This window comes from Pristis pectinata, chromosome 8, assembly GCF_009764475.1.
Source record: "Pristis pectinata isolate sPriPec2 chromosome 8, sPriPec2.1.pri, whole genome shotgun sequence".
NCBI lineage: Eukaryota > Metazoa > Chordata > Chondrichthyes > Rhinopristiformes > Pristidae > Pristis > Pristis pectinata.
The window spans coordinates 73479975-73502042 of NC_067412.1; the positions used below are offsets into that span (position 1 = coordinate 73479975).

At 44.9% G+C, this 22068-nt stretch overlaps 1 protein-coding gene across 3 annotated transcripts in view; it reads right to left on the reverse strand.

Annotated features, from left to right (window-relative positions):
- Nucleotides 1-22068, reverse strand: part of LOC127573638 (endoplasmic reticulum membrane adapter protein XK-like) — a 38845-nt gene that overhangs the window by 5577 nt on the left and 11200 nt on the right. The window contains exons 1-3 of one of the 3 annotated variants that reach the window (XM_052022039.1): nt 20841-21131; nt 4920-5257; nt 2083-2342 (exon numbers count right to left, since the gene is read on the reverse strand). In XM_052022039.1, the coding sequence (XP_051877999.1) occupies nt 2083-2342; nt 4920-5257; nt 20841-20870 (628 nt within the window). In that variant the 5' untranslated portion in view covers nt 20871-21131. Of the gene's footprint in view, nt 1-2082; nt 2343-4919; nt 5258-20840; nt 21132-22068 lie in introns of those variants that run through there. The other 2 variants (XM_052022040.1, XM_052022038.1) reach the window with 2 other exon arrangements.

Genomic DNA, 22068 nt, shown 5'->3' on the forward strand with positions numbered 1-22068 from the left:
CTTTCACCGATCATAAGCCTCTGTCCTTTGCCTTCTCCAAAGTCTCCGATCCCTGGTCAGCTCGTCAGCAGAGACATTTATCCTACATTTCCAAATTCACAACTGACATCCAACATGTCTCCGGAAAGGATAATGTCGTTGCTGATGCACTTTCCAGACCAACCATCCACAACCTATCCTTGGGTGTCGACTACGCGGCCCTAGCTGACGCACAGCAAGCCGACGACGAACTGCCCAGCTACAGAACCGCAGTCTCGGGCCTGCAGCTCCGAGATTTCTTGGTTGGTCCAGGTCAGCGGACCCTACTTTGCGACGTTGCGACTGGTCAGCCCCGCCCTATAGTCCCTGCAGCCTGGCGGAGACACGTTTTTGACTCGGTACATGGGTTGGCGCACCCGTCCATCAGATCTACTGTCCGACTGGTCGCCCGCAAGTTTGTCTGGCATGGCCTGCGCAAACAGGTCAGTGAGTGGGCCAGGACTTGTCCGCACTGCCAGACGTCAAAAATCCAGCGACACACCAAGGTCCCACCACAGCAGTTCGAGCCTACCCGTAGGAGGTTCGACCACATACACGTCGACCTCGTGGGCCCTCTGCCGGTTTCAAGAGGAGCCCGGTACCTCCTTACCATTGTGGACCGGTTCACGAGGTGGCCTGAGGCAAACCCCCTGACTGACATCACAACTGATTCCTGCGCCCGGGCGCTGCTCACAACTTGGGTCTCACGTTTTGGCGTTCCGGCCCACATCACTTCAGACAGAGGCACCCAATTCACTTCCAGTCTCTGGGCTGCATTAGCGAACCTGCTAGGGACGCAGCTGCACACCACCACGGCCTACCATCCTCAATCAAACGGGTTGGTGGAACGTTTTCACCGCCATCTGAAATCAGCCTTGATGGCCCGCCTGAAGGGTCCTAACTGGGTTGACGAGCTGCCTTGGGTCCTGCTCGGCATACGCACTGCCCCCAAAGAAGACCTCTGCGCTTCGTCAGCTGAGCTTATGTACGGGGCGCCCCTAGTTGTCCCCGGGGATTTCATACCTGCCCTTCGGGACCAAGGGGAACAACCCCCAGCAGTCCTACAAAGACTGCGCGAGAAGCTTGGCAACTTGGCCCCGATTCCCACCTCACGGCACGGTCAAGCCCCATCCTGCCAGCCCAAGGAACTACGGGACTGTAAGTTTGTTTTCGTTCGCAGGGGCACACCTCGGGCGCCATTGCAACGACCATGAGGGACTGTTCCGAGTCATACGGAATAATGGATCCACCTTTATTTTGGACATTGGAGGCAGGGAACAGGTTTTCACGGCGGACCGCCTCAAACTGGCCCACTTGGATCTGCAACAACCTGTCAAGGTTGCAACGCAGAGGCCGGCCCCCTAAGCGGCAGCTGGCACAGCCCACGGACCTTGGGGACTGTATCGCCGGTTCTGGGGGGGGGGTTTGTGTGGCGACTCACCGTTTAGTCGGGCGAACCGGCCCTGCAGTCGGGTCGCGCGGTGTCGGAGCGATGAGACCCAAGATGGCAGCGGGCCTCGTCTTTCCCGAGCAACGGGGAGAACCCGCGCGCGGGAAAGTCTTGATGACGTAGTACTTACGTCATTGCCGGTTGCTTTGGGCGGGAACAGTCTCCCTTAAAGGGCCCGCGCAAGGTGGGAAAATAAACCACTTCTTGTTTGACAATCCTCCGACTAGCGTCCTGTTTTATTTCGCGGTAGCAACCGCTACAAGTAAAAGTATAGAAAAAAAGCTGATTTGAGACCCCGAGATTTCTCTAAAACTCATGTAAAATATACCCTCCTTTAGCTCAATGATTTAATTTCCTTAGGGCAATCTCTGCAATATAAACTTAAAATTTCTCTTATGAAAAAGAATTAAGCAAATCTTAAGAATATTCATCAAATCTTTAGATGTCAATTACTTAACTGCCCAAAAGGACATTTTTCTGGCAGTAACATAGAAACCATGATGCATGCATTTCAATATTTGCTTTCACTGCTATATGCTGCAGATAATATCACAGACAACAAAGTGAAACCACTGACCCATCTGAAGCACTAGAAAGAGAGGCGGACACATTACCTCGTGCAGGTGGAATGTATTTCTGCATCACGCTAATATACAGCTGAAGGATAAGCTGGGGTGTGGAACCCATGAAGGCTTGAATGACAGATGTCCGATGAAAGGCATTGCGATGGATATGCAACTTCCTTGTTGAGTGATCCACTTCTTTTTCAAATTCATTTGACTGGCCATGGTGGAGTCTTTTTTTCTTTGTAATGCTTACATATGGCTCTTCATGTTTTCCAGATTTGCAAAGTACAACAATGGCTTCTAGACACCTATCAGAAATTAGGACACAGTTTTAAAAAGTACAAATGGATTTTGTTTTAATCATAACATTGGGGTTGAGGTGGGGGTAGTGGAGATGGAGGTATGATTACATGCTTTCAACAAAAAGGATTGAAAATTGTTTCTCTTTTCATCATTCTTCCTTCTTGGTTCCATCGACCATGTTTAACAAATTTCAGTGAACTCACCTATTTCTGTAAAAGGTTTTCATAAGTATCTTAAATTTTAAAAGCCTATAATCAATTCTGAATATAATAGTTTCTATATTCAACACACTATTTAAATTGAGCTTAATAAAAATTGAGTGCCACAGGGTTGAAGGGCGAGGTAGAGGGAGCAAGGGAATATGGTCATGTCCATCTTGTACTGGATGGGTGATCCTTCCAGTTGGTTGGTGATCCTAGCAGTCCTGTGGCAGAACATTAAGGCCCAACTTGGGGCTTATGTTCATTCTAGTGTTTGGACCACTTTGTTCTGTCGCAACCTAATAAGGTAATACAGGTCCTCCTTACCAGTGCCCAACTTATGTACTGCCTGTAAATACAAACAAGCATTTGGGAAACCAGCAGTGTGGATATGCTGGCTGCTGCAAGGCTGAAGGCATCTTCTGCCATGTGGAAACTAGGATTGCAGCTGCATTTCCAACTTGCAAATTGTTCCCTTTATAACTGTGTCGTCCCCTGTCGTAACTTGGGACGACCTGTACAAATAAAAGCAAAATATTGAAGATCCTAAGAAATCTAGAACTTGATGAGAAGTGATCAAGCTGAAACATTAACCATCTTTCTTCACAGATGCTGCCTGACCAGAGTTACTTTCATCATGTTGTATTTTTATTCCAGTAAGATAACTACTGAATGAAGTGGTAGGGTATTTGTTAGTATGCTAACAGTGCACTGCAACATTTGTCTATTAACTTGTTTTGTTAAATGGATTTTATAACTAAAAGATTTGTTTATAAATCAAAGGGTACATTCATGTGGACATACATATTGGCCACAGCTGCATTTTCCCATATTATTAAATTCAAAAGTCCAACATATGTACATACATTCATTCCTGGAAAAGGCAGAACTTGTTTCCTCTCGCTCCACACTTTTAGTAATTATTCTCTCTTATTAGTCTGATGGGCTTTTAATGCCATTCATTGCAATACTGTGGCAGTATGATTACCATATTGAGTGATTTGTGTATTTTTTGTCACAAGTCAGAATCAACTCATTGATGTCTGTAAAAACGGAACTTGTTCACCTACCCATGGAATGGCCTGTACTTGCTTATTTGACTTGGAAAGACAAACTTTGAATTTCATTCATTGTTCATAACTTAGTTCAGAGGTACAGTTTTGTAATCTTCACTACACTGCTTTCTGCAATGACTTAATGAAAGAGGCGAGTATCCAACCTAGCAAGATAAGTAGTACAAGATTACCACTGGGGATGACTATGCACAAACAAGAGTGGACTTTGGCATATAGCACAATAAAAATGACTAGTTAAAGCCTATAAATTTAGTGCTTTCTTCATTTTCATGCTGCTGTCAGATAGCTTTCCATGACTCCTTTGGTTTTTCTGCTTTACTAGCATTACTAATTGATGGATAAATTGTCAATATCATTGATCTTAAATTGCAAGCAAAGCATCTTTTGCAATTATCTTGAATAGGGATTAGATGTCTTATGGCTGGAGATGGGGAAGGGTGTTGTGATTTAAATGCTGCAGGACAATTTCATCATATTAATACAATTTCCAATGGGAAATACTTTAATGTCCTGAATTCCAATGGTACACTAACAAAAATTATATTTTAAAACAAATTAACAGATTAATACCAGAGTAAGGGACCAGTTTTCATTCAGACTAGTTTCCCAATCAGATATTTGCACTAATATTTTGATTCCAAAAAAAGTGTATTTAAAAGCTATAACAAGTATGTAAAAATAATTCAGTTCCAACTAATAGGAACGAATAGATTTAGATAGAAACTGCATTGTTAAGGTTAAGATTAAGTGCAAACAAAATGGAATTCTCCAGCTAAGTTGGATTTTGACCTACCACACCACTATGCTCTCTGGAAGTATAACAACAATTGCATTCCACCACCCATTTCCTGTTGCAATTTCCCCCCCCCCCTCAAAAAAATAGAATATTAATTTGTATCAGATAACATGAAGTAAATTGTGTGGATGTAGCAGATATAACAATACGAGAGCTACAAGTGTAACCCACAATGGCAAGTAGGTTAAGAACCATTGACTTGCTGCATGATCAGTGTGGGAAACGGAAATCTCACACTAACTTTGTTGGATATATCTTTTCTGATGTTAAATCTGAATGCATTTTTGAAACAAATGATGGAAGGAGCTTGGCATTGTAATTAATTGTGTTGCATCTAACCCGTTTGTGTTGACAATGTAATCCTGAATGGAGGGAGTTTCATTCACCATCTTCATTAAGCCTTACTTCATCAGGCACACCAAAAACAGACATGATATTACTAACAAACTATGTACATTATATCCAATCTCCATTGATTATGAATGTTTGACACCAACAATCATAGTTAACCTGATGATATGTCCCATCTGCAGTAGATGAAGCAGTAGTACAAATGGCCTCCTTGTCCCCAGTTCCCGATGGATTAAGATGAATGCAAATTGAACCAGCACAGATGGCACCAACATGAAGGTGATTGTTAGCCCCAACCAATATGAATCACCCCAGCGGCTGTATAAGGCACAAAGTACACCAGCAGCTACAGCTTCAGCTACGAACAGGACTGTAGAGATGATGATACTGGCTGGCATCTTCGCCCGGTGTAAAACAAGAGTTGCCGGCACATGATCAGCTTCTGTTCCATCAATGCCACCTATCGTCTCCATTCCAGGTTCTGGTTGCAAGCTCACCTAGAAACAAAAACATATCTTAGATTATACACAAATTTAAAATGATAATGAATGTAGAGATACTCGATGCTATGCTCCACCACAGTGGATCAGGGATTTAGAATGCTCTGCACCTCAAAATCTTTTGATCAACAAAAGTCTTCCGATTTATCTTGCCTCTTCAATTCATTTTGGTAGTGTGGGAAAAGATGAAGAAAGGTGCACACATTCATGGACATCAAAGCAAATTCTCTCGGTATTAACAAATTTAACTCTTTTAGGCACAGTATCATTCTATGCTGCACCCCCTCCAGTTATTTAAGATCTAAAAAAAGACCAATTTGTACCAGCGACTAGGCCTGTCTATTTTTCCTAGGCAACTATTAAAGAACTCCTTTTAAGTACATCTGTTTGCCTAATATGTCATCACCAAGTAGGGGAATTCATCCCAAAAGGCTCTCTCCACCTTCTCTACCACCTCCACTATTTTTTTCCTTTTTCTTCATTCTGACAAAGGATCCCAGTCCCAAAACATTGACTGCCTGACCACCTGAGTTTTTCTAGCATTTTCTGCTTTTATTAGGCTACCTTTATCCACCCATCCCCTTGTCTACCAATTTTATAAAGGCTCAGTGTAATTTATTCTTTTTATGCATTCCATTCCTTCAGCAAGTCCAAGGAACAATGCATTTAAAAAACAAACAGCCTTTTCTTATTTGCATGCCACCTTCAGAAATTACCTACACCCCCAGAACATTTTGTTCCTGAATCCCCTTTAAAATTGCTCCATTTAGTTCATATTTTCTTCCCATCAAAATGAATCACATTGTACTTCTCTGCATTAAATTTCATTTGTCTGTTTCACCAGTATATACCCTCCTAAAGCTTGTCACTATTCTTTTGCATAGTCCATTTTACATCTTCTGCAAACTTTGAAATTGGGCTCTATGCAGCCTCATGCTGGTCAGCAAATAAATATTGAAAAGGAGTGATTTTGTATCAAGCCCCGAGGTATATTTGCATCCCATCTGAAAAAGTTCACTTCTACTCTGCTTTCTGTTGGTTAGTCAGTTTGAATACATTCTGCCACACTCTGCCCTTAATCAAAATTAAAGCCCATGGGATTAACAGATAATTATGTGATACTTTGCTAAATAACTTTTGAAGGACTATTATGTTCTATATAATTGGATTTCAATGAAAAACAAACTAAAAGGAAAAATGTAAAAGGGGAAAAACAAAATCAGCAACTTGCAGCACATTGCATATTCATGATTTTCTGTGTCTCTGTACAATTGTACTAACATATGGAGGAGCTTTGACATGTACTACGGCATTCAATGGATTTGGAATTTTCACTCACAGATACCTAAACAGGCCTCAGCCCATATAATGAGGAATCATTTCAGAGGAGTTCCATTCTTCCTCAATAACCCTGCTAGGCTCCTGTCCCTCCACCAACCAATCTCCTAATTACAACCTCCAAACTGGTGATGCAACTCCCCACCTGACCATTGATCTATTGACTTGACCATGCATCCAACCTCATACACTTCCTTTTAGCACCCTTTTCCTGGGTTTATAAAGGACTGAGGTTCTTGGTAATGTTAGCCACTACCTAGTTTCAAACATTCTCTTTGCTCCTCATTCCTTTGAGGAGTATTCAGCCTGGTAAGCCACCGCATTATGAATCCTACAATTATCATAAGCCCTCTTCATGTGTCTCATTTTTGTTTCTTCATCACTGATTGTCATTGGAGGTCAAGTCATGGATGCTCTTCCTTTTCCCAATTATGGGAAAATGTTTGTTCTGTACCTGAAACATTTCCTTTTTGAAGGCCTGCCCCTATTTAAGTACTATTTTGTCCATTTTTTAGCCCAATCCCTTTCAATTCATTGAAGTTGGTCCATTTCCAGTTAAGTACTTTTAAACATTTAACTGTACCTACTTAGTTCCCCATCACTAATCCAATTCAGATGATACTGCGAGTACCATTCCTCAAATGTTCTTCCACTTTCTCCATTTTGTCCCTGAAGTAGATTCAGCACTGTTTCCTTCCTAGGGAGCTGGAAATCTTCTTGTTTATATTTCAAAACTTCCTTCCCTCTTTGCACCCTGTATAGCTGATATTCGGTTAACTCATATTGCCTATTAGTTCAGTAGTTCTTCCATCTTTCTGCAACTTGGTTGAAAATTGGCTCCTCCATCTCTATCCTATAATTCAGCATCCTATAGTATACACACAGAAGGGAAAAAAACTGTTCTATTTTAACTAAATAGTTAACCTCTCTGATCACTCAGTCACACTATCCCTTCTCCAATGCCATTACCATTTCTATAATCAATACACTCACAGCCCCCCATCACACCTGCATGTACATTCTTACTCATTTTTCCTGTAGATTAGTTCTCAATTCTCCTTTTGTGCTAGTTCTCCGTTATCTATTTTATACAAGAGCCTCATAATGAAACCTGGACCTCCTCATTAGCAACTTCATGCACCATCATGTGTATTTTCATACATATTACATACATTCATCATTACGAGGATAGCTGTAATAGTCTTACTATCTAGACAAGCTTTTAAAAACAATTCTCAGAACAAATAATTATTTTAGCCTTCAGAATTAATTTTGCCTCTTCCACATTCAACTAGCAATATGGTTTCACAGCAATATACTTCATCTGTGGTTTAAACTACAATGCAAACATATTGTGGAAAAAAAATAAAGCAGCTGATAAATAAGTAATTAAACAGACATGAAATTATGTAATTCAGCTCCACTGAAAGCAAATATTTGCTCACAATGTCTAAACTAAACTGCAATCTTTTGGATTAGCATTTTTATATTTTTTACCCATTGTAGTAAATTATAAACCTGTAGCCAAATGCAGCGCGTGGCAGGAAAGAAAACGCAGGAACACAGAGGCTGGACTGGAGCACACTTTACTGACTCAAACAATGCGTGCGCGCTCGCTAAAGTAACCGAGAGCCTCTCCGATGGACGTGACATGTGGTCCCCACCGGAAGGCCCGCCCCGCGGTTAGTCCGCATTGCGCTCAGTCCGCAACGTGCTCCCGCACATGCGCCCACCGATGGCGGTTCGAGTCCTGCGGGTCTGGGCCGCTACACCCCCCGCCCCAGGATCGCCCATTGGGGGGCATTGCATCCCCAGTCTGTGTGTCCACCTTGGGTGGCCTGACCCGCCAGCGCGGTGAAGGCACCTTCACTGGCTGTCCGATGTCCAAATGCGCCGGTTTCAGGCAGTCCACTGTGAAGGTCTCTTGGCGGCCCCCCACCTCCACGACATACGTAGATCCATTGTGCCAGATCACCTCGAAGGGTCCTTCGTACGGCCTCTGCAGAGGGGACTTGTGCATGCCCCTGTGAATGAAAACGTACTCACGGTCCGAGATCCCTAGGAACATAAGTTGGTGTAGTGCATGCTGGAGGTTGGAACTGGTGCCAGGCTCCCCACCTTGTCCCGCAGCTTCGTCAGCACTTCTGCTGGTGTCCCTGCTGGACCTTGGGCCTCTGGCATGCACTCGCCTGGGACCACCGCAAACCAACTCCGCTGAGGAGGTGCCCAGGTCCTCCTTGGGGGCCGTGTGGATGCCCAGTAGAACCCGGGGAAGTTCATCTGCCCAATTGGGCCCTCTGAGGCGTGCCATTAGGGCTGACGAGGTGCCTGTGGAAACGCTCAATCAAACCGTTGGCCTGTGGGTGGTACGCTGTGGTGTGGTGTAAATGGGTGCCCAAGAGCTGTGCCAGTGCTGTCCACAACCCTGACGTGAAGTGCCCCTGTCGGAGGTGATGTCCGCTGAAAGTCCAAACCTGGCGATCCAGTTCGCGATAAGCGTCCTGGCGCAGGACTCCATGGATGTCTCTGCTAGCAGCATGGCCTCCGGCCATCTGGTGAACCTGTCAACCATGGTGAAGATATACCTGGCGTCCCGGGAGACGGACAGGGGGCCGACGACGTCCACGTGGATGTGCTGAAACCTGCCGAGTGTCGGTTGGAACTGCTGGAGGGGAGCCTTCACGTGCCACTGGACTTTGGTGGTCTGGCAGTGTACGCAGGTCCTGGCCCGGCAGTGTACGCAGGTCCTGGCCCAGTGTCCGACCTGCTGCGCAGACCGTGCCAGATGAATTTGATGGATGCCCGGATAGACCAGGCCGTGTAGCATGTTGAACACCCGCCGCCGTGCTGTTGGTACCACGGGCCAAGGTCTGCCAGTCGACCTGTCGCACAGGAGCCGAACCGCTGTAGGGCCGACGAGGACGTCCTCCAGCCGGAGTCACGAAACGGCAATGTGATAGGCCGGGATCTCGGTGTCCGCTTGTTGTGCCTGCGCCAGCGCTGTGTAGTCGACCCCTGGGGCTGAGGTGATCAGAGTGGATGTGGGGACGAGACAGCGTGTCGATGACCACGTTGTTCTTCCCCGCGATGTGGTGGATGTCGGTGGTAAACTCCGAGATAAACGAGAGCTGCCTCTGCTGCCAAGCTGACCATGAGTCCAATACCTTTGCGGGGGCGAAGGTGAGGGGCTTGTGGTCCGTATATGCGGTGAAATCCCGTCCTTCGAGGAAATACCAGAAGTGCCAGATGGCTAGGTAGAGCGCTAGCAACTCCCTGTCGAAAGCACTGTACTTCACCTCCAGCGGTCACAGGTGTCGGCTGAAAAAAGCGAGCGGTTGCCACTGGCCCTCGACGAGCTGCTCCAGGACTCTGCCAACTGCCGTGTCGGAAGCATCGACTCTCGGGTGTACTAGGAGGGCCACCTTCACCAATGCCTCTTTGGCCTGCTCGAAGGCTTCCGTGGACTCCGCGTCCCATTCCACCTCCTTGGCCTTGTCGGCCATCAGACCGAACAGGGGTTTCATCATGCGCGCCACCGCCAGCACGAACCGGTAGTAGAAATTCACCATCCCCACAAACTCTTGCAAGCCCTTGACCGTGCTGGGTTTGGGAAACTGGTGGATGGCCTGAACTTTGTCTGGCAGAGGGGCGGCTCCATGCTGGTTGACCCGGTGGCCCAAGAAGTCGATTTCCGGAAGCTCGAACTAGCACTTCGCCGGGTTGATTGCCAGTCCGTGGTTGCTCAGGTGCTGGCAGAGCTGGCGCAAATGTGCCACGTGCTCCTTGCGTGACTTGCTGGCCACCAGGATGTCGTCTAGGTAGATGAAAATGGAATCCAGGCCTCGCCCAACTGAGTCCATTAGCCTCTGGAAAGTCTGAGCGGCGTTCTTGAGGCCGAAGGGCATCCTCAGGAATTCAAACAGCCCAAAAAGGGGTGATGAGGGCTGTCTTGGGCACATCATCGGGGTGCATGAGGATCTGATGATAACCTCAGACCAGGTTGATTTTTGAAAAGATGGTCACCCCGTGGAGGTTGGCCATGAAGTCCTGGATGTGGGGCACCGGATATCTGTTGGTGGTTGTGGCGTGGTTAAGTCTCCTGTAGTCCCCCGCAGGGCCTCCAATCTCCTGTGGACTTGGGCACCATGTGCAGCGGCGATGCCCAAGGACTGTCCGAGCAGCGGATGATCCCTAACTCCTCCATTTTCTGGAACTCCTCCTTGGCGAGGTGAAGCTTGTCGGGTGGCAGCCTATGGGCCTGGGCGTGCAGCGGTGGTCCTTGTGTGGGGATGTGGTGCTGCATGCTGTGCTTGGGGCCGGTAGTGGAGAACTGTGGGGTGATGATGGAGGGGAAATCCGCCAGCACCCTGGTGAACTCGTCACCCGAGAGCGTGACGGAGTCCAGGTGAAGGGCCGGGAACTGGGCTTCCCCGAGCTGGAAGGTTTGGCAAGTCTCGGCGTGGACCAAATGCCGGCCTTTCAGGTCGACCAGAAGGCGGTTGGCCCGTAGGAAATCCGCCCCAGTATTGGCTGTAACACAACTACTGTGAAGGTTCAGGTAAAACAGCTGGAGCCAAAACACAGCAGGATGGTACGCGAGCTGTACGTCCGGATGGTGGTGCCATTCGCGGCAGTGAGGTCGGGGCCTAGGGCCGCGGTACGGGTGTCCATGTTTGGGTGGGGGGGGGGGGGGTGGTGGAAGGACGCTGATCTCGGCCCCAGTGTCCACCAGGAAATGTCGCCCGGAGTGTTGGTCCCAGAGGAACAGGAGGCTGTCGCAATGGCCAGCCGTCAAAGCCACAAGCGATGGCCGGCCCTGGCGTTTCCCGGGAAGGCACATGGTGGACGGCAGCGGCGCACGTTTGACCCCCACCTCTGATGGTAAAAACACCATTGGTCCGAACCCTCGTCTTTGTCCCCCATGGGTCTCAGCAGTTTCGGTTGTGGGGTCTTGGCCTTAGGCTGCACGGTCGTGGTTAGGCAGATGGAAGCTGCTCCCCACTGCTTACTCTGCCACAAAATGTCCGCCCTGGCCGCAAGGCTGCGCGGGGTCGCTGAAATCTTCACCTGCAAGGAGGAGGCGAATGTCCTCTGACAGTTGCTCGAGGAACAGCTGCTCGAAAAGGAGGCAGGGTTTATGACCATCCATGAGCGCCAGCATGTCGTCCATCAGCTCGGATGGCTTGCGGTCGCCCAGACCATCCATGCCCAGGAACCACGCAGCTCATTCGCGGCGGGAGAGTCCAAAAGTGCAGAGGAGGAGTGCCTTGATTTTAATGTACCTGTCCTCCGTAGGTGGATGGTGCAGGAAGTCGATGATCCGCGCTGCCATGTCCTGGTCAAGCGCACTGACCACGTAGTAGTACCATGTGGCGTCGGTTATAATGCCTCTGATGCTGAACTGGGCCTCAGCCTGCTCGAACCAAACATGGGGCTGAGCAGCCCAGAAAGTCGGGAGCTTGAGCGAGACTGCGTTGTGCAAGTCGTTGGAATTCATATCGCGGGTTCCAGATGCCGTCTGGGAGCGTCGGGGTCACCAAATGTAGCCGAACGCAGCACGTGGCAGGAAAGAAAATGCAGAAACACAGAGGTTGGACTGGAGCACACTTTACTGACTCAAACAAAGTGCACACGCTCACTAAAGTAACCGAGAGCCTCTCCTGCAGACGTGACGTGCAGTCCCCGCCGGAAGGTCTGCCCCGCGGTTAGTCCACGTCACGCTTCCGCACATGCGCCCACCGATGGCAGTTCGAGTCCTGCGGGTCCGGGCCGCTACAAACCCATTCGAGGCTTTTAGCAAATTCTCTTAATCCAGTCCTAATTAGAGTTCAGATGCACACATATTGTAAACGTAAATAAATAACAGCCAAGTTCCAAGGAAACAATTACACAAATCATACGACCTGTGTTTAACTGTGGCTTGGTTTCCCCATAAAGCTCTTCAGTTATTTCATAACTACATTGACAATTGTTGCAAGGAAATGTCCAGTATGGAAGTTAACACCAGCTAACTTTTAAATCAACTTGCATTGTGCCTGACTTTGGAAAAAGGACAGATACCCAACTAGAACAAAATTATTTCCTTTTCAAAACATTTCTGCCACCACAATTATATGTGGATGTTGACAATGTGGTATTCATATGGGTTGAAACTGTAGTACCTGATGTAAAAGTGTCTTAATTTTCCAAACTGGGACACAACAGTGTTGTATAGAGATGCACTGTAGCAAAATATGTGTTTAATAATGATGAGTTGTCTCTAATCTTAAAGGATAGTAGTCAAAATACACAGTAGATTAAGTCCATTTAAAATGATTATAGCTGGTACATGAGAAACACGAAAACTTATTTTAAACTGTGGATTAAATCAGCTCTCATTGCCAATGTTTGCAACAACTTGGGCAAGAAGTGGATTTTCCCCCCTTCAATACTTATCTCAATTAAGCATCAATGCCTTTGTGTGGAATATGAATGAATTGCCTTGCCATTTAAATATTATAATTATCACATCGCTCTTCATTAAAATCAACCACCATCTTTTAGCTACCAAAGCTGCTTTTCCTCTTCAAAATCTTTGAAAATGTTATCTCCCAAGTTGATGCCAAATTTTATTCCATAACTCCACATTTAAAATCTTTCCATTCATCCTCACCACAGCCACCCTTCAATCAAAAGTTACAAGGAGCATTCTGTGAATGCAGTCATATAGTACCATGCCCCCTTGTCTTCTAAACCTTTGTCTTCCACCACTTTTTTCATTTGCAAGATGGTTAGTGTAGACTCAGTGGGCTGAAGGGCCTGTTTCCTTGCTGCATCTCTCTATGGATGCATGATTCCAAGGTCCACCTTAAAAATTAACTCTTAGACCAAAGGGTTGATCCATCTTCTTTAGTGTGGTTTGCTTATACTTCTGAGAGACACCTTGTGATGTTTTTCTATATTAAAAAGACACCATCTAAATGCAAGGTACAGAGAACATAAAATCTTATAGTAAGGGAGGAGACCATTTTTCCCCAATTACATCTTTACTGTTCTTTGGAAAAGTTATCCTAATTGTCCCAATGCTCTGCTTTACTGTTCCCTTTTCAATTAAATGCTCACTTCAGTTGTGAAAATTAGTGAACCAGTTTCCACCACTCTTTATAGTTGTGTATTTAAGATGATAATAACTCCATGCAAAAGGAAATAGTTTCATCTCCGCCCCAATTCTCAATCACCCTATGCAAGTGTCTGCTGGTTATCCTCCTGATTGTGACAACAATTCCAATATACTATATTAAAGCTTACATTCATTTTAGAAACCCCTATTAAATCTCCTTAACTTTCTAGGTTCTAAAGAGAAATGTCAGCTTTTCCACATAACCAGTCACTCATTCCTGCCACTATTCTTGCACATCTCTGCACTATTTCCACAGACTGGACATCCTTCTAAGCTGTTGTGTCCATAAATAGACAAAACTTTGGCTGAGGCTTTGCTAGTGATTTGTAAAAGGTTCAGCATCATCCGTTGGGTATACACAATCTTATTTTCATACATAATAAAAAGTCTTATCAGTTTGTGCTACTAGTTTCAAAGATCTGTATATGTTAATTTCCAGTTTCTTTGCTCTTGCAAAAGCTTTAATATTGTATCATTTAATTTTGCTCTTCTTTGAAAAATGTGTGACATCACACTCATCTACACTAGAATTCACCTGCCAAATGTCAACTCAACAGTCTGCAACCGTACTCCCCACTATTGTTGTTTGGCCATGAAGGATCAAGGAAAATTAGCAAAAAGCTGTTACAGGATATGTTTATATGGCATTTTGGGCCATTTAAAAAGGTGGGGTTGCTCTGCTGTGTTGAAGTAAATAAACATTTCATTGGTTAATTGTGAAACAGTTGTTAAACAATTCCATTCATAAAATTTCCAAACAACAATAGCACAAAATCATGATTACTCAAAAGTTTTTAAAATGCAACTGTAATAAGAAGTCAAATAATATGAAACTGCAACTGGAAAAGTTCACCAACTTAGCAATTCAAAAACTCTGAACAAACAACCTACAAAGCTGCATCACTTAAAAGCACCTGCACTCTGCATTTGCCATTTATATCCCCAATCGAAATACATTTGGTCTGAAAAATCACAATAAGGATTGAACCATAAACACAGAATCCTGCTGTTCAAATCCGAGTACTATTCTAAACGAGGTATAAGTTACAATTTGGATAATCTCTGGTACTGTCTGTATGGAGATTGCACTCTCTCAAACCCCCACCCCTCAGCCCCCAGAGTGGCCTTATTTCCTTTGACATACCAAAGATGTGCTGGTTGGCAAGTTATAATTGGCTACTGCAAATTACTTCTAATGTAGATGGTTGGTAGGGGGATTCATGGAATGGTAATAGGCATACAAGGGAGAATGGGTTACAGAGGAATAAATGAGGAAGTTGGGATCACTCAGAGTCAGCATACATTCAACAAGAAGCACCAAATCTACAAACCTTTGACCTCCTCCTTCTTCAGCATTCATCTGGATCAATGGGCCAATGCTCCTTTTCCACTCTGAGCAATTGTGGGCAAGAGATTCCTAAGAGTTGGTTGGGTTGCATTCCCACCACCACCTCCCCCACTCCCAATGAGATTTAAGCAAATCGTTGAATCTTTTCCTGTCTTCCCAGTAACCTCTTTCAATGACAGAGCTTAGAACAGTACGTTTCAGGAGTACAGTGTCAGGCATACAAATGACTTGGCCTACCCAGCAGAACTAACTGAGTGTAACCAGTGCCTAGGTACTTCGGATATCGATCTAGGCAAGGATATCGACATTGGAAGGACAAGCAAACCAATGCAATTGGAGGATTTTGCAGAGACAGAGATGGTAGTCCCTAAAGTGCCTACTGCAAGATATTATCTGGCCCACTGTCATGTAGTCAGAACCTACACTTCAGTGTTCAGCTTGGGCTCCATTAGGTTCATTCACTGATGGACCTCATCATTTGTCTTGGCCCAAACATGGACACAGGAACTGAATTCTGGAAGTGAGATAAGAGGCACATTCTCAGATATCAAAACAACACTCAACATACTTGCCTAGCAACAGCACTGAAGTAGTACCATCCACCAGCTTAAACACCCACTGCCTTTGCCCTTAACATACCCTAACTGCAGTATGTATTATCTACAGGATGTATTGTTTAAGCCAGCTGTGTTTCATCAGCAGTATTTTACAACTTCCCCCATCTAAAAAGGCAAGTCTTTAGTATAAAAGTCAGGAAGACATGTTGCAGCTGTACAAAACTTTGGCAAGGCCACATTTGCAGTATTGTGTGCAATTCTGGTTGTCACATTACGGGAAGCAAGCTTTGGAGAGGATGCAGAAGAGGTTTACCAGGATGTTGCTTGGATTAGAGAGCATAAGCAAAGGGGAGAGGTTGGACAAACTTGGATTGTTTTCTCTGTAGCAGAGGCCAAGGGTGACCTGACAAAAACATAAGATTATGAGAGGCATAGATAGGGTACATAGTCAGAGTCTTTTTCCTAGGGTGGTAATGCCAAATACCAGAAGGCACAGCTTTAAGATGAGAGAAGGAAAGTTTAAAGGCAAGTTTTTTTTTTTAATTTAAAAAAAACCCAAGGTGGTAGGTGCCTGGAACATGCTGCTTGGGGAAGTGATGGAAGCAGATACAACAATATTTAGGCAGGCACATGAACAGGCAAAGAATGGAGGGATACAGATCATGTGCAGGCAGATATGCAGTTTAAATTGGCATCATAGTAAGCACAGACATCATGGGCCGAAGGGCCTGTTCCTGTGCTGTACTGTTCTATGTTCTATATAATTAGACAAATATCAACAGCAAGCCAAAGGAATTGTTACAACAAATGCCCAAAAGCTTAGTCAAAGGAATGTCTTAAAGATGAAAAAAATTGGAGAAGGATTTCTGAAGCTTATGGGGCTACAGTACATGGTTAAACACAGTGGGACTAAGGGCGCAGGGGGAATATACAAGAATATTAGTGGAATGCAGAGTTCACGTAGGGGCCAGTGGTGGTCACAGTGTGATGCATATGATTCACATAATTACATTTAATAGACAGTCTTTGTGATGAATGAGATAGAATTCTTGCCTTATTTGGTGTGTCCAACAACTTATTGTTTACTTCAAGGATATAATAAAACAAGGACTGTGCTCAACCATTTAACATCCACCCAATTGAGAATGCAATCATGTTTCATACAGGGAAATGGTTTTTTCCCCCTCAAACAATTCAATGTAATACTGCAGGCTATAACATTTTCAACTGCCCTGCCTGCTGACTTTTATACCAATGTTAAAATGAAGCAGGCCAATACAGCTCCAGATAAAAATTTGCCAGTGCTAAAGTAGCTGATACATTGAACAGTGATGCTAGAAGTTGGACTCGTGACTATAGTCCTTTACTTTTATTGCAAGTAAACAAAATAAACTACTTGCAAACTCAAAAAACAAAGGCACAAATCTTTCAGCTATCACCAGCTGCGAATGTCCATTAAAAAAATTGGGAGTTTTACTGACATTTGCGCCTCTTAAAGTCAAATTACATTTAAACTTTTTTTTATATATACAGTATATACTGCTTTACATGAGCCTATAAATCTGACCTCCCACCATCCATGTGTTAAAGTCAAGCAGTAATCTCAAATTCATGTGGTGAGAATAATATGGGTGCTTAGTGGTCAGCCTGGACTTGTGGGTCAACTTGTGTTTCTACGCTGCATCGCTCTGTGACTCTATAACATCCCAGTGCTAAATACCTGCATTCCAGAACTAACCAAACACCTATCTAGCCATGCTCTGGAATACTTGACATCTTCCCGAGAAAGTAGAAAATTATGCCCAGGTACATTCTGTCCAAAAAACGACTAATCCAATCCAGATATTCACCCTCCTATTAGTACACTCAGGACCATCAACGAAGTGATGCAATGTTCAAAAACTAGTCACACAAGCGGTATGAGACAGGATTTGACCATATACAGACAGATGCGATTAGTTTAAATTTGCATCATGGTCGGTGCAGACATTGTAGGCTGAAGGGCCAGTTCCTGTACTAAACTGTTCTATGTTCTATTTCCATCAGGTCCACCTGGTTCCAGACTTCATTACAGCCTTGATCCAAAAATGGATAGAAGAGATAAAGTGAGAGTGACACAAGAGAGAATGCAGATGCTGGAAATCTAAAGGAACACACACAAAACACTGGAGGAACTCAGCAGGTCAGGCAGCATCTATGGAGGGAAATGAACAGTTGGCAATTTTGAGCAGAGACCCTTCATCAGGACCGGAAAGAAAGAGGGCAGATGCCAGAATAGAAGGATGGGGTGGGAGGGGGAGGAGAGTGAGATGGCCCTTAAAATCACATGACCAAGTCTGGAAGCAAGGAGCCTTGATAAAAGGACAGTTTCTTCTGAGACCCCTGATACACCATTCCATCTCCACCAACCACCTCACTTCTTACTGCACTTTCCCTTGCAACAAGTGATGCATCACCTGTCCTTTCAGCTTTTCCAAGCCCATCATCCAGGGAACATTGCAATTTAGGAAGTCACATTGCAGCTGTACATAGCTTTGCTTGGGCCACACTTGGAGTATTGTGTGCAGTTCTGATCGCCCCATTGCAGGAAGGGTGTGGAGACTTTGGGGAGGCTGCAGAGGAGGTTCACCAGTGTTTTGCCTTGGTTGGAGAGCATTGGTGTTACGGACTCAGTGAAAGTCCCTTTAAGATAGAGAGTGTGTGTGTATGTGTGTGTGGGGCGTGCTTACGTCAATAGAAGATAAAGGACGTAATGACGTTGTTGAAGAAGTTAGAAGAGGAAGAAAAGAGAGAGAGAGAGAGAGAGAGAGAGAGAGAGAGAGAGAGAGAGAGAGGAGAGAGAGAGAGAGAGAGAGAGAGAGAGAGGACACACCAGCCTGCTTGTTTTCTCTACCGATGGATGAGAAACAATAACTGTGTTTGCTACTGAAATCCATGTATGGAAGTTGGAAGTAATCCGGTGGAGTTCACTTGTTGCTGACCTGTAGAAGGAAACAGGTATATTTGTGTGGACGACCACGATTCGGATGCTTTTCGGGGTGAGGAAGTCACTACCGAGTAAACACTGGAGTGTCGTTTGGGTTCCATCGTGGAACATTTGGATTTCGTATTTACTCTCTCTATGCTTCTCTACGTCTTATCTTCAGACAACGGTGGTTGTTGAAGAAGCCCTTGCTCATGTTTCACCTTATGGCTTGCGGAACTGAACTTTAAGAACCATTCCGGAACTGGGAGTTTTGGACTTTGTCACACACACACACGACGAGTTTAGTTTTGGGGTTAACGTTCGAGGTTTAACATTTTTGAATTCTAACATACTAGCATTTTTACTTTTATTTTATGTATTATCATAAGTAGTGATTAATAAAATAGTTTTTAAACACTAAATCATGCTCAGTGTGTTTCTTTTGTTGCTGGTTCGTGACAGTTGGCTACATAGAGAGGTTGGACAAACTTGAATTGTTTTCTCTGGAGCATTAGATGCTAAGAAGCAACTTGGTCAAGGGGTAAAGAGTTGGGAGGGGCAAAGATAAGGCTGATGGCAAGTATTTTTTTTCCTGGGTGGAAATGTCAGATACTGGAGGGCATGGGTTTGGGGTGTGTGGTGAGTGCCTGGGGTGCACTGCTGGGCAGGGGAGTTGGTGGGGGTGGGGTTGGTCAGATAGCAACATTTAAGAGGCATTTAGACAGACTCATGAATAGGCAGGGAATGGAGGGATATGTGCAGGCAGATGTGAAGTTTAAATTGGCGCAATGGTTGGTGGAGACATTGTGGGCCAGAGGACCTGTTCCTATGTTATGTTATTCCATGTTCTATATTCTATTACCAGCATAATAGAAGATGGCTGAAGTTGTTCATGGTCAATCATCTCAAGTCCAGGACACATGTGCAGGAGTTCCTCAAAACAGTGTCCTTGACCAAAACTTCTTCAGCTCTTTCATCAATACTCTATCACAAGACCAGACGAGAGGATATTCACAAGTGATTGCACAATCTTCAGCGCATTTACAACTTCTCAAAGTAATGAAACAATCCATGCTGGTATGTACCAGAGCAAACCTTGGCACCTCACAGTTACAAACAAAAGTGATATTGAGTCAAATATTAGGATAGATGACTGAGAGCTTGGTCAAAAAAGGCAGGTTTACAGGAGTGTCTTACAGCAGGAAAATGAGTTGAGGTGGGGTGGTTTTAAATGATGAGGTTTTAGATGAGGTGGGGAGGTTTTAAAAAGGAATTCCAATAACTGGGTGCTAAAGAGGCAAAGCCACAGACAATTAATTTCATGTGCAATGTCCAAGTGTGAAGGAGCGTAGGTACTCTGGCAATGAGGGTTTGAGCGAGACTACAGAGATAGGGCGGGGTGAAACTGAAGGAATTGAAAACAAGAATGACCAACAAACACCCACTTCATTTTCACCACATTCCCGTCAACTCCCTCCAGATTTCACCACTCATCTACACACTTGGGGTAACTTACAGTGGCCAAAATATGAATTAATGCGTTGCCTAAATCAAGAGCTATTTTGGGTCAGCGCCATAGCGATGAAAGGTGCACCATCCTGTGATGTGCACAGCCATGTTCGGGCAGAAGTCAGACAACCCTCAGGTCAAATTTCACTGTACAGAGCTCCAGTCTAGATCGCATTTCAAGTTCGTACACTGACAACGCCAGCTGATTTATGAATTTTGTTGCCATATGAACAGAGAGTGAACACACCCAATGCTTACGCAACACGGTGGTCAGACTCGATCCAAATTTAGTCGCCAACTTCTGACTGCACTCCAACTTGCAAATATACGTCAGTAAAAAAAAGTCTACCCGTTATTCGCACCTTGTTTGTAGGAGTTTATGACTACCGCGTTCCTAAAGTGCCACAGTGACGACACTTTAAAAAAAAGTTTATCATTTGGAATGTCCCGAGTTGGTGAAAGGAGGCAATTCATGCAAAGATCCTGTCACAGGTTCGCTGGGCAAACGTGCGACTGGGCTGCAACGGCCAGGCCACCAGACACAACCCAGGCTGAAGGTGATTTATAAACACACTGTAGCACAGGCCACTTGCCTATTGACAAAACACATCTTTCCATCCCATTAAATGTACAACATTACCACGCTGCTCTAGAGACAGACAAATAAAAAAACACTCATCTGTAAAGCCACCAAACCGCCTTACCCACCCGCAGCGACGAGCAAGAACTGCCATCGGCGCGCCGAAAACTCCACAAATGTCTCCTTGCCTTCCTGCCCGGGTCGGGGAGTCCACCGCGGGGGGCAAAACAGCGCCAAATTCTACCTGAAGGAAAAGTAGACTCCCAGCGGAGGGTTTTTTTTCCGCTTCTAGTTTGAGTAGCAAATTTTGTTAAACCCCGCCTCTTTATTTAACTGGGAAAGTTCAAAGTACCGGAAAAAACGCCCTCAAGTTTTTTTTTCTCTTCAAACCTGTAGTGTTGCGTCAATGTGGCAAGGACTCGGTAATCAACAGTTCACACTCTTACTTCAGCTGTTTGGCTCCGGGCCAAGATATTCTTTGCTTCGTCTCTGCAAGCGCCACATTTAACACTAGCCATTTTAGACCATAGGTCTGGTGAGTCAACAATTAGTAAACACGATTCAAGTGTGTATTAGTCTGCACGAATATGTGTCCTTTTCATCAACATCCCTTAGGCTGAGGACTTGACATGAGGTTTCCCTGCTAGTTAAAGGTAATTGAGTGGTAACCAACCAGTTAAATTCTGGAGTGGCTGAAGTGCTGGCAATGATAAAGACTTCCAAGATTATCTATTGTCCACTCTTTATGGCAACTGGTAAGCAAACATCGAAATATTAAGGGAAGTTGATCATATTAAATTTATTGAAGAGTTGGCAATTTATGTGGTATCTTTTCTGATATCAGGATGTCCCAAATTAGCTACTAGCCACTTCTTAGGCAGCTCTTCTGAATCGAGGATGACTTACTTCCACTGTGGTTTTATGGGTTTTGAGGTGGCTAATGAGGCCAATGTTGGAACTGCAGACTCTTGCAATAGATGGGGCAGGTAGGAGTAAGTGGGTAATGTGTGAGGTGGTCTACTCCCTGTGCCACTTATGCAAGACTTCTGGTGCTCCTGATCCCATGGCCCTAAGGTTTTCAATGCTGCTTCTCCACCTTAAGCAGTAATGGGCCAGATATTCTCAGGAATCAGTCAGGATATTATATTTCTTCAAGGAAGCTTAGAGCACATCCTTGAATCTTTTCCTCTGTTTATCTGGCAATTACTTCCCATGGAAGAGCTTGGAATGGTGTATCTCTTTTAGGAGCTTGGTGTTTTTGGACTGGAAAACAAGGTGGCCTGCCCAACATAACCAACTGAGAGTCACAATACTGGGAGATATTGGCCTGTAAGGGGACAGCAATATTAGTT